The sequence below is a fragment of the Nicotiana sylvestris genome, chromosome 8 (assembly GCF_000393655.2).
Source record: "Nicotiana sylvestris chromosome 8, ASM39365v2, whole genome shotgun sequence".
Taxonomy (NCBI): Eukaryota; Viridiplantae; Streptophyta; class Magnoliopsida; order Solanales; family Solanaceae; genus Nicotiana; species Nicotiana sylvestris.
In genome coordinates this window covers 1,772,203-1,785,636 of record NC_091064.1, presented here as the reverse complement: position 1 = coordinate 1,785,636, position 13,434 = coordinate 1,772,203, and the positions used below count along the sequence as shown (strand labels likewise).

General features: G+C 42.0%; 1 protein-coding gene across 1 annotated transcript; it reads right to left on the bottom strand.

Moving 5' to 3' along the window:
* Positions 1-11,530: 11,530 nt before the first annotated feature.
* On the bottom strand, positions 11,531-12,532 carry LOC138874467 (uncharacterized). The gene is made up of 2 exons (XM_070152916.1): positions 12,222-12,532; positions 11,531-12,119 (listed from the first exon to the last, which is right to left on the bottom strand). The coding sequence occupies exons 1-2, from the start codon at positions 12,530-12,532 to the stop codon at positions 11,531-11,533; spliced, it is 900 nt and encodes a 299-aa protein (XP_070009017.1).
* Positions 12,533-13,434: the final 902 nt, after the last annotated feature.

Below are 13,434 nucleotides of genomic sequence, written 5' to 3'. Positions count from 1 at the left end.
GCATGACAAACTGCAAGACCTCAACAGGCATGAAAATTTTGTAAGACCTTACTACAGGCATAAAACTCAATCCCGAAGTTTAGGCTATACGTCGCATTTGTAAGAATCCTTAAAGGGCATACTCTCGGTGTAGACGCCTAAACTTTCACTCGAGATCAAAAATGGCTCTGGCCAAACGCATAAGACTATGGTCAAAAGGGCTGCTCCAGCCTAATTAACGTGACTCGGGGACGCTCGACTGTCACTAACATAATCGCAGGCCATTACTTCGAATATACTTTGAAAAGAACCGGTTAAAACAGGCTTCCCTCAACAGGCAAATGAGCTTCGACCATGTCAGCTCCAAATCACAAGGCTTCGAGCTACTCAGCCTATGAGCTAAGAACCTTCCGAGGTGATCGAACATTGCTGCTAAAGACTTGAAATCGAGGTTCTTCCCGAACCAATGATGGGTCAGGTAAAATCATTTCAAAAAGACCTTAACGAGAGGAAAACAAAGCCTACAAAATGCCCACGGGCAAAAGTGTAAGAGCCATTGTCGCTAGTCAAATGAGCCTCCAGGCCGCACACTAAAAGGTCTCAACGACCAAACATCGTAAGAGCCACTGTCGCCAGCTTGAAAATTGAAAACTTGAGGATTAAAATGAGCTCGAGTCATAACCCTATTTGGAGACCGGGTCCAAAATAGTTAACTATGCATGCCTAAGGGCCACATACATAAAAGGTCGCTCCGACCTAAGGCGTAAGAGCCATTATCGCCAGCCCATGCAAACACAAAACTCGAGGGTAAATTGAGCTCGAGTCGAACCCCAACTTGGAGACTAAACCCGAAGACGGTTAAAGTACGCAAGCCTAAGGTTCGGAGGTTTCTGTCATTCCTGAGGAAATCCCGACGAACAGGAGTACAGAAGATATAAATTGCGGGTTTCCCCCTCTTATTTTTACATATTGGCGGCGAAGCACAATCTCAACCTACAACATATCATGAAAGCTATACATATAAAGAGTAAGTCACGGAATATACGTTCCCCTTTTCGACAACTATGGCCCGATGGCCCCCTCCTCACCGTCCTCAGCATCGGACAAAAGGAACTTGGCATCGTACTTTTCTCCTCTGGCTTGCTCGGTTTCCCCCGAGAGTTCGAAGCCCCTGGCATGAATCTCTTCAAGGACTTCCCTCCGAGATCTGCACCCCACATATTCCTTACTATTGCTTGCACGATCGAGGGCCTTCTTCAGCTCAGCTTTAGCAATGACACCGCTCCTTGAATAGGCCGCCACTTTCTATCCTGCCCTGGTATTGCTCATCACAACCTTGGTCCGGACATTTACCACCTCAGTTTTTTCCCTCGAAAGCTCGGATGAAAGCCTTGCAATCATCTTCACCCGAGCAGAATCGTTCGTACGGACGGTCTGGGATTTGCGCCTTAAGAGCAAAAGCCCCGACCTGAGCCCTCTCTTTGGCCACAAAATGGGCACTCACATGCGCCTGCAGCTCGGTGAATTCGCGTTTGACTCGACCACCTCGCCCTAGAGTTGTCCCAGCTCATCCGCCTTATCCTTCAACTGAAATAGCAAAACATCAAGATGCCAATATAGAAAGGAGCGCAAGCCAGCATGAAATACAGGGTACCTGTTTCTCCAGGAGGACCTCCCAGGCTCGGCTCCGGTCCACCTCACGCTGTAAGGAGACGAGCTCACTATCCTTTGCCGCACAAAGAAGCTTGAGGGATTTTTCCCTATCGAGAGCCTCCCGTAATGGGGACTCGCAATGAAGCAGCTCGGTTTTAAGCCTGTTGAAGGCCTATGAAAGAAATCAAGATAAATAAAAAGAGCACAGGGTCAGAACATTCTTACAGCAATCGAAACTCACCATAAGGCCAAAATGCTGAGCCTCGCCGAAGGCCGAAGCAACGTCTGATGACGTGCCACTCCCAGAAGGTTGCCGATCGATCTAATCACTTCTCCTTAATCGCTGCGAAGAATTCGCCTCACTACAAGCCTTTTCGCACCCCGGAACATCTTTCCTTTTATCGGCACTCCTTAATCCCGAGGCCAGCAACCTCTCCTTCTCCTCCAGGGGACACGGCCTCGCTTCGAAAGGACTCCCGGCACCTGTGACAGATAAATCAAATAAGCCAGCAAGAAAGACGCCATTTCTTAGGAGGCAGAGTGCCGGGCACCTACCGTGATGCTTCGCCTCCCATTATTCTTTTGACAGATCTCGCCATCGACGCTTATCATAAATTGAGCAAGCTACCAGCTTACGAGACCATCGACTAAATCAGAGACCTCGTCGGGCGACCAATGAGTTGCTACAAATAAACAACAGAAAGATATCATTACGGAGCCAACCTCAATTTGAAACGAAGACAGCTCATATGAAGCACTTACGTGTGAAGTTCCATTTCTCAGGAAATGACAAAAATTCTCCAGGGATAACATCAGTCGTTCAGATCCGAACAAACCGATTCATCCATCCACGGTCCTCATCCTCCTCGCTTCCAATTATAGGAGCTCGGGTAGATCAACGCTGAAGAGCAATCAGGCCTCGGTAGCACAATGGCTGATACAACCTCACGAGGTGGTTGAGGGTAATTCTATCCTGGCCTTGTCGGTAAAATATCTCATCGCCTGCACTATTCTCCAAAGAGAGGGATGAACCTGCGCTAACGTTACTTGATATCTTAGACAGAAATAAAGCACAACCCGGTCCGGGGAACCTGGTGCGAAAACATGAGTGTATACGCTCAAAAATCCCTCAACATATGTCATGGCACTCTCCTCGGGGGAAGGTACTTGCAAAATTGCGCCTTTCCCCCATCCGCAATCTTTTCTGATCACCTTGAGGTTTTTCTCCCTTATTGATGAAATGATCCTCGACACATGCTCTCGATGGCCCGGAATATTGGGAGGTTTCCCCGGCGTGATAGCCCTCCTCGAGGCGTAGCACCCCGAGCCTCGCTCTCCTGACATTGGAGGTGAGCCGCTGGCACCAACCAAATGTGGAGCGCATGAGAGACTCCCCTCCACCCGATGATCATATGTCGAAGCAACAACTATGCCTACAACAGATTAGGGGGAAAAAGTGAGGACCCGAGCAAAAAATTTTTGAAACAGGGAAGCAGAAGGGCTAGCACAAAGCGCCAGGCTCTGCAGAAGAGATAGCCTTATCAAGAACAGAAAATTCGCCACTTAAGATATAGATGAACAAATGTATAGGGGCAAAGCAACAACTACCTGCTTACCCAAGAAGGCCAATTAAATCTAGCCCTGTTAACGTCACCCTCTCCTTGGGGAACGTACTGGCAAAATTACTCCGGCTCCCACGTGACTCAGAAAATTGCGGGACCTCGGGGAGACCACCGACATCACAAACATCGATTCGAGAGGAGCTTTCGATTTAACCCCGGGGCATGGCCAGTTTCAGGGCCCTGGTTGATCCGAGAGCAGGCCTCAAAGGGCCGAAGTCGAGAGGCAAAAGCAAAAGGGCAAGGAGAAGAGCTGACAGAATATAAAATCCTTTTCTATATTGTCAAAAAGAAAAACATCTTTACACTGTCCATTCCCCGAGGGGCCACATACATAGGGAAAGGAAAGGTATACAAAAATGACTTGGAGACTACTCCTCGTCGCTATTATCTTCGCCCTTATCGGGGGCAATCAAAAGCGCCAATTTTTCCTCCACTGCACGGGCCTCCTCAAGGTCAGCTGACAGGTCGATACCTCTGGCCCCGAGTTCCTCCATAGTCTTTCTTCTCACCTCTGCTTTATCATGCTCGATTGCCCGAGATAGTTTTTGCTCAGCCGCTACGGATATGTCATGAGCTACTCTATGCACCGTGGCAACGTCCTCTTGATAAGTAACAACATTTTGCTCGACCTCGAACTTATCCGCGGCCAAAGCAGCAATCTCCCTACGAGCACCCTTAAGAAGATCCCGGGATGTCGCCAACTCCCCTGCCGCTATTTTATTTCGCTCTTTCAACCCAGAGATCTCCGCATTCAATTGATTAATCTGCGAGCCACTTCGCTCGACCTACTTAAGAAGGGTAAGGCAATGAATATACGAAACGTATGTGAATAAGGGATAAAAGTCGGGCACGAGCAAGGCAAAGTACCCGAGCAGCAAGATCGGCCTTCTCTTGGAGCGCCATTTCTAAAGCAACCCGAAGTTCTCCCAGCTCTTTATCTCCCCGGGCAGAATGAGCCTCCGAATCATACAACTTCGAAGTAACTTTCTTACACTCTTTTTCCTGATAAGAAAGCTCCCCGCGGAGCCGGAGGACGGCATGATCGTACATCTCCTTACACTGAGGCATAGCGGAAAGGTTAGAAGGACGAAGAAAGATGCTCGAGGATTAAAGAAATGCACGAGAAATGGCTATCACCTGCTGCATGAACTTCTCTGCCGCTTTGATGGAACCAGGAATATCGAGATCAACTCCATCAATAATACCATCAAAGATTTTGGAAATAAAGTCTCCCTCTTTTGGAAGGATCCCCGCTATAGTGCCGATCATCCCGTGGGCATCCCGCAGTTCCCCTAACGAGATCGGAAAGCTCGACATAAAGTCGTTCAGGTATCCAATTTCTCCAAGTGGCAACCCACTTTCCTGGAAGGCTCTGAGCCTCGACCCCTAGAGATCAACACCAGCGGTCCCCCTGGAGGAAGCTGCATTAAATCCAGCTATGCGATTCAAAGCTACATCAACATCCTCTTCAAGGATCCCCAGCCCACGTGCCCGATCAAAGCTAGCCATTTCGGACTCAGCAGCCTCCGACCGAAGCGCCTGCAAGTCTCTCACACTCGACCTCGTTCTCCTCCTTAGCGGGCTTTCATTATCATCCTCTTCTTCGGTATCAGGATTCGACTTTGAGGTTGAAGTGGCAGTCCCGATTGCAGCTCGATGCTTAAGTGACCTGATCATTTTTGCCGTAGGACGGGCAACAGCTGCCCTACTTTTCCTCTTCTTGCTCATATCGGGCTCCAAGGCCCTTACTTCTCCACCCGTGGGTGGCCTCATTAGAATATTCTCGCCAAGACCTGCACCAGCATAGTAACTGCAATACGCCTTCGCTAAGGGCTCAGAAAGAAACACAAAACACAAAGCATAGGCGGTAGAGGAACCTCACCATGATTCTTGGCCACCCAACACTTCTTAATCAGGATGGTCCAAGACCAAACACGATATGGGAACTTCTCGTTCAACCGCCCGATCCATCCCGACAAATCTGGGACCACCTCCGGGTGCCAAGTAGTGGCAGCAGGGAGCACAAAAAGATTATTATTTCAAAAGGAAGAATAGTTGAAAAGCGGCTAAGGGGAAAATTGCTTACGTTGGGTATTCCACCTCTCTAGAAAAGGCATCCTCTGGACTGGAATGATATCCGAGGTGCTTACTCTGATAAACCTGCTCATCCATCCTCGATCCGTTCCCTCATTGACGCTCGTGAATTTTTTTTTTGGACTAATGGCGGAGCCTAATTAAACCTCGATACAATCGCGGGCTATACATCCTGACCAGATGATTGAGGGTAAATATCTCACCCTCAACACCTTTAGTGAAATAACGAAGCATCAACACTATCCTCCAAAAAGAATGGTAGATCTGACCAAGCGTCACTTGGTATCGGTCGCAAAAATCAAGGATAGCCGGGTCTATCTCCAGGGGAGGGGACTCGACAGATTTATCAGGTCCCAGGGTGAATGGGTAGGTGTACACGTGAAGGAAGCCATCCTTAAAGTTAGTTATATTATTGTCAGGACCGAGAATCTCCACCTCCACTGCCTCACTCCATCGATAGTCCCTCCTCACTTTGCTAATATCGGTCACGACGCTAACATATCGGGACACATGATCGCATTGGCCCGGTGTAGATGAAGTGGCATCGACATTAAAATCCTCTGACACATCGAGATCAGGTGGGGTACATTGTTCTAAGGAGGGAACCGCTCTGGTTTCTTCCTTAGACGATCGGGGTGATGATGCAGCGTCGTTCCATCATGGAATCATCTTAGAGTTCTTAGCCATATCAATGGTAAAAATCCTTCTATGAAAAGATAAAGGGGTGTCAAATACAAAAGTTTTGACTCCTGAGCTTGGAAGGGGGGTGAAAGTGGAAAGTGTCAAGCAACCGAGGCATTTATAGGAACCACTGGGGAAGCGGAAGGGACGAGCCAATAGCAGTTCGTGGGTTTCTCGATTACCGTATTTGACGGTGGCCTTGCACAGTTCTCTGGAACATGGCATGTAATGCTCTTAGACGATTGACGTCACTGAAATAATGACCTCGAGTCTACGGTTCAAAATCGTTTCCTATTACTTCATTCTAGGAAACACAGAGACTATCTGTATACGGTAAAATCGGAGGAGTCTATTTCTCGCTACAAAGGTGAATTCGGGGGGTCATATCAGTATCTCGAGGCTGCAGGACTACAATTGATCTCCCTTTCCCGAGGTTCGCCCACGACCCAGCAAAGGTTCCGAGGATGGGGAATTCCCTAGGCAAGCATCTAGCATCAGCAGGGTCTAGCATCGTGCCTAGCCATCCCATCCCCGTATTTTTACATTTAATGCACTCTGTACTATATCGTATTTCCTCTCCTATATAAAGGGAATCCATGCCACTTTGTAAAGGGCTGATGTTGCTCCAACTATTCTCCACAAGATCAATAATCTCTCTCTCTCCCTCTCTCTTTTCTCTCTAACCTGCTCGTCCTTAATAGCTCGAGGTTACTCTTAGAGTTTATTGCTTTCATACTTGTTCTTCGTTTATTACTCGGTATTGTCCATAAAGAGCCTTGTTTGATCATACCTTAACTATTATTTCATTCCTGACTACCCCCGATAGCTCGAGCTCGATCCAAATATCGACCTCGAGGTCCTTCATCGACCAGTCCGAGGCTCGGGCTACAAGTTTCTCGGTTTGATTACTGCCCTGTTTTAGCTCGAATCTCTCCATTAAACTTCATATTCTTAGCATCGACTACTCTAACAAACTAGCATAAAAATAGATCACGTATTTTCAGAATCCCATTTACATATTTAATTGTTGTTACCATTTTCATGGTAAACAATTACTATAACAGACACATGTCCAAGTCTTTGGTGCAATAGCTCCATATTAATTGAATTTTCTTCTCCTGCTGTTAATCTTTTTGCAGCATACCCAGCCCTTTGTCTATTCCTAGCCAATCTAGCTAGTAGTATGTATAGTCCTCTTACTTCTTTACCAATCTCCCTCAACTTCCCAGTAAAGAGATCCTGAAAAACACAAAAATCAGGAAAGAATGTTGTAGCACATTGTAGTTCTTTTGTCATTTTTGAAACTGAAAGAAGATTATATTCAAATTAAGGCACATAAAAGACATTAGATATAGTACTCTTATCAGAGATTGAGCTTGCCCCTGTATGTGTAACTAGAGACACATCTCCATTGGGCAACAAAACTTTCTTAGGATTGGTTGTCTGAACTATAGTAGACTCATTTAGAAGACTAGTATCAGACACCATGTGATTTGTTGTACGAGTGTCCATGATCCATTCTTGTGAACCATTTGAGACCAACAATGTTGTATCAGTATCTGTACTTGTTGCAGTGGCAACTGAATCTTCATTGTTAATGCCTGCTGAGACTACTCTTTTGTTTAACAGCTGCACAATTTGATCATATTGATCCTTTGAGAAAGTGTAATTTCCTAGTTGGTTTGCAACTTCTTCTAATTCTTGACCATAAGACATCTGACTTCCACAAGTAGACTGATTTAAACCACTAGTATTCTTTCCATATGCAACGGTAGGTGCATCAGAATTCTGATTTTGATTATCAACATTCTCATTCAGAAAGTTGACATTATGATCTGCATTATATCCCCCTCTCTTTTTTTGTCTGAATTCTTGAGGATATCCAATAAGTTTATAACAATTTTCTTTTATATGACCTTTCATCTTGCAATAATCACATTGAACATTGAAGTTTTTCTTGAACCTTTGGCCTTGACCACCTGCACCATGTCTAATATACATTGCAACTTCAAAATTTCCTATAGGATTGGTTCCAAGTATCCCAGAATTAGCAGCTACAGATATTTGACTTTCATCACTCACTATTAAGGCATAGGCTTGATTCACAGTAGGTAATGGGGCCTTCATAAGTATTTGACTCCGAGCTTGTGAATATGACTCATTTAGCCCTATTAAAAATTGGTATAGCCTTAACTTCTGTAGATAGTTAACAAAATCCCTTGATTTAGGACAATCACACCCAGGTGCAGTAACTAAAGCCTCAAATTCCTCCCAAAGATCTTTAAGTTTTGAAAAATATACCGAGACAGATGCCGACCCTTGAGTTAAAGTGGCTATTTCTTTATGTAAATGGAAAGTTCTTGAGCCATCAACTTTATTGAACCTCTCAGCCAAGTCTTCCCAAACAGTTTGCGCACTAGAGGCATACATAATGCCTCCAAGAAGACCTTTAGCCACAGAGTTCATCAGTCAAGATAGAACAATGGCATTTGCACGTTCCCAATGATTTTCCATCGAACCTGGAAACTTATCCTTACTGCATGTACCATCAACCATACCAAGCTTATTCCTACCTAATAAAGTAACTCACATAGATCTATTCCAAATTGAATAGTTTTCAATACCTGTTAATTGAAATAAAATGATCTGAAATCCGCTAACATCAGCAAGGGAAAGGAAAAGAAGATGATTGTAGTCAATCCCAGTTGCTGGATTCGCTTGATTTCCAGTATTTAGCCCATAATTCAAAATTGGTAATCATTTCATTTACTGCCATTTTTGATTTTTTTGATTCTTTGTCAAGAATTTAACACTCGATTTGAGCATGCAGAGTTTCAGAACCAGATTTTTCAGAGTTTCAGAACAAGAGAATTTCAGAACAAGAATTTTCAGAGTTTTCAAGGATTTTTCAGAAAAGAATGCGGAAGAAGAAATTCAGACCATGAGCTTCGATATTACAAGCATAAGGTCTGATACCATGTTGTAAATTGAGAAGAAGAAGAAGAAGAAGAAGAAGAAGAAGAAATGTAGAAGAGAGATCTTGAGAGAGACGATAGAGAAGAAAATGAGAGTATATTTCATTACTGAGAAATTTAATCTTCTCAGAGTATACATTTGTAAATATTTACACTGTAATTAACTGAGCCCTTAACTCCTAATCTAACAACCATTTAACTAACTAACGACTCACTAAATAACTAATTTTAACAAGTAAAATTACTGTACTACCCTTATATCATTGATTGTTATTTTTGAATTTAAATATCTATAAAAAAACGAAAATGATAAAAAAACTACCATATATATATAAAACTTTGTTTTAATTAATAAATATAGATATCTTATAATTAGCTATAATAAAAAATAAAAATAAATATATATATATAAAAAAAATAACTACCCATTCAAATTGGGTGGGAGTAGTTTTAAAATTATTTTAAAATTAAAAAACAAAAATAAGAAAAATAAATTACCTATAATAAAAAAACGAAAAAAAAAGAAGAAAAACTACTCATTCAAATCGGGGAGTAGTTTCAAGTTGGAGTTTTTTTTTTGGTAACTAAAACTTTTATTTACCAAGTAATATTTATAAAACATTTCCATTCTTTAGTTTGATCTTGGACACAAATCCCAGATTCAAACTGTACCTCTTAATACTATATCTTCTAACTACTATCCTAATTACATATCCATGCAGACATTAAGGTAGTAATTAAGAACTAATAATCTCTTCTTCAACCTTTGCATCATGCTGCCTCGATCATGAATTTCTTGAACTAGTTGTCGAACAATTGCTTCAACGCTCCTCTATTTCTCTTGGAATATCCTTGAGTTCCTCTCTTGCCATATGCAATAGACTGTACCAGCTAGGGTCATTCCGTACACTTCTGTTGTAGAGCTCCTTCCTTTGTAATGACTTGCAGCACATTCTAACTCTTGTCCCATTCCATCACTTGCCTCTGTAGTCCTTACCACTACAATAGTGTTCTCCATATTCTTGCTGAGTAAGAACATTTAAAAAATAAATGCTCAATGGTTTCTTCTGCTTTGTTACATAGTATGCACACTGTATTCTCAACACAGCCCCATTTGTTTAGTCTATCTCGTGTTAGCAATCTTCTGTGAGCAGCCATTAGTAGCGTAAACTTCCATTTAGGCAGTCCTGCATTGTTGCATATAATTCTCCTCCATGAAATTTTAGTAAATTCTCCTCGAAGCTTCAAATACATTGCCCTGGTTGAAAACTTGTCCATCTGCATAAATTCTTCTTCTGTCAGTTTTATCTTCCTTTTTGCTAAGGTTCCAAAGTAGCTTACATATAGATGCTTTATTCCAGATTCCTATGTCCAGTATATTCAAACCTCCAGCTACTTTTGGCCAGCATAATCTGTCCCAAGCCAATAATGCTTTCTTTGTGACTTCTACCCCTCCAGTCTATAGAAATCTCTTGCATATACTCTCTATTACTTGGATCAATTTCTTTGGCAACATGAACACTTGTGACCAAAAAACTTGTATAGAAAACAATACACTCTTGATTAGTTGAATTCTGCCTGCATAAGATAAGAATCTAACAGTCCATGATTGAATTCTTCCCAGCATCTTTTCTATCAATGGTTGACATTGTACCACTGATAATCTTTTAGTACTTAGGAGAACCCCTAGGTACCTCACAGGCATTGATCCTTTACAAAAGCCTAGGATATATAAGATCTCCTGTTCTGTATCCTCACTAACTCCACCAAAGAAGACTGAGCTCTTGCTCGTGTTTGCAACTAGGCCAGAAGCTTTAGAGAATTCTTGAAAGCATTAATAGAGTAGTTGTACAGATATAGTGTCACCTCCGCAGAAAAGCAACAGATCATTAGCAAAACTGAGTTGTACTATGTTCATCTTAGCATACTTAGGATGGTAATTGAAATTTGGATTCATCTTCAATGTCTTCAGTGTTCTTGTCAAGTACTCCATAGCCAATACAAATAGATATGGAGACAATGAGTCTCTTTGCCTCTGTCCCTTCCTTGCATGAAATGGTAGTGTATGCTGCCCATTGATAATGATAGAGTAAGATACACTCCTCACACACTTCATGATCCAGTTGACAAATCTCCCAAGCATTTGTAAATTTTCCAGAACTTGTTCCATATAATTCTAGTCAATAGAGTCATAAGCCTTCTTCATATCAATCTTCATCATGCATCTTGGTGACACACCCTTGACTAATTCATGATTGGGTATGGCATTATCATTTATTAGCCTCCCTGGCACAAAGGCAGACTGGTTTCTATCTACTATATCATCCATTATTCCCTGCAGTCTATTTGTGATCACCTTTGAGATTATTTTATATAGTATAGTACAACATGATATTGGTCTGTACTCAGTAATACTAGTAGGATCCTTCACCTTTGGTGCAAGAGTCATTGTTGTAAAGTTAATAGGTTGATAGAGCTCAGAGTTTATGAAGAAATCCATTACTGCCTCTATCACTTCCTCACCAATCATAGGCCAAGCCTACTTATAGAATAAAGCATTGAACCCGTCGCAGCAGGTGCTTTGTTGTCTCCAATTCCCAGCAGTGCATCATATACTTCCTCTTTAGATACATATTTCACCAATTGAAGTTGTTGTTGTCTGTTCACCAGGGATCCATCTCTCATCATTACTTGATTTATAGTTGGCACAGTTCCATCTGATGATCCCAGTAGTTGTTTATAAAACCCAAGTACTTCTTCTTCAATATCTTGATTGGATTGTACTGCATCTCCATTAGCCTTTGTTAGGCTCTTTATTTTATTCTGGGAGCATTTATTCTTCATACTTGCATGAAAATAAGTTGTGTTACCATCCCCTAATTTCAGCCAATTCACTATCGATTTTTGTTTCATAATGCTTTCTTCTACCCCTAGCCATTTCTCTAGTTGAGCCTTCATATCTTTTTCTACCATAATCATATCTTCCTTCTGCCCAAGGTCCCTCATTTGCTCCTGCAGTTCTGCAAGTTGCTGTCTGCATCTGTTTATCTTCTTATCTACTTCATTATATTCAGTTTTATTAAGTTCCTTCATTGCTTGTTTCACCCTCTTTAACCTGCACCATACACCCTTCATTTTATTTTCCCCATTTCCCTTTTTCTATTCTTCCTTTACTCTTGTAAGAAATTCCTTATGTTAAGCTAAATAGTTAAGAAACTTGAAAGATCTTGGTTCCCTTTCTTCATTAGCTTCAAACTTGATACTCAAAGGAGAGTGGTCTAAACATCCTGGATCCATTACTCTTACTTCTAGTTGTGGCATTTGTAGCATCCATACAACATTTACTATAACTCTATCTATTCTGCTATAAGTATGTCCATTGGTCCATGTGAATCTCCTTCCAACAGTTCTAATTTTTGTTAGGCCATTTTGCTCCATAAAGTCATTGAGATCCCTGACTTCAGCCTCTTGTACAGGTTTGCCAACTGGTCTATCCTCTTGTCTTCTAATTGTATTATAGTACCCCATTATCAACCATGCTCCTTGTTGTATATTGCTCCACCCATTCAATTCATTTCAAAGCCTTCTTCTATCTTCAATTGTATGTAATCCATACACTACAGTAAAGGTAAATCTCAGGTTCATACCTATTAGGTGAACTTCAGTATGAATTATTGGTCAGATTTCCCCAGCTCTCTACATTCCACTTCATTACAATCCCAAAGTACCCAAATTCTTCCTCTATCACTATACTCATAGTTGGCTAACCATTTCCAGCCTGGAGTGATTCTCCTTATTACTTTTGTATCATTCTACTTCTTTATTTTGTACTCTAGTATTGCAATTATACTTATTCTATTACTTTTAATAAACATCTTGACCTCTTTTTGTCTAGGGATCTTGTTCAATCCCCTTATCTTCCATGTAGCAAGAATCATACTGGGATGAATAGGTTTTGATCCCCTTCTCCTACTTCTTCATTGCTCCTCTACTTGTTTGTGCCTTCATCTATTGCTCTGTTGTATGCTAGCTGCAAACCAGTCTCTGCCAGAACATTGAAACCATTTATCATGCTGATAATTCCATTCTCGGGCTTCTCCCTACTTTTAGCTACTGACAGTAACTTTCCTCCATGCATGTTCCTATTGTTTGCTTGGTCCTACATTGTTTCCTTGTGTCTCATTGTAACCAACTATTTCCTTGTCTTTGTTTGCCTCTACCTTCTGCTGATTTCCTTTTTCATTTTGAATCACCTTGGGCTGCCACTCTTGTTTCTGCTTCTGCTTCCTTGTATTGTCCTTAGTGATTTTTTGCTCTCCTGCATTACATTGATGTCCCACTTGAATACAAGTAGTACAGAATACATGAACCTAGTCATAGGTCACCTCTTGCACAAACACTCTTCCATTAGAATCTATTAACTTAACTGA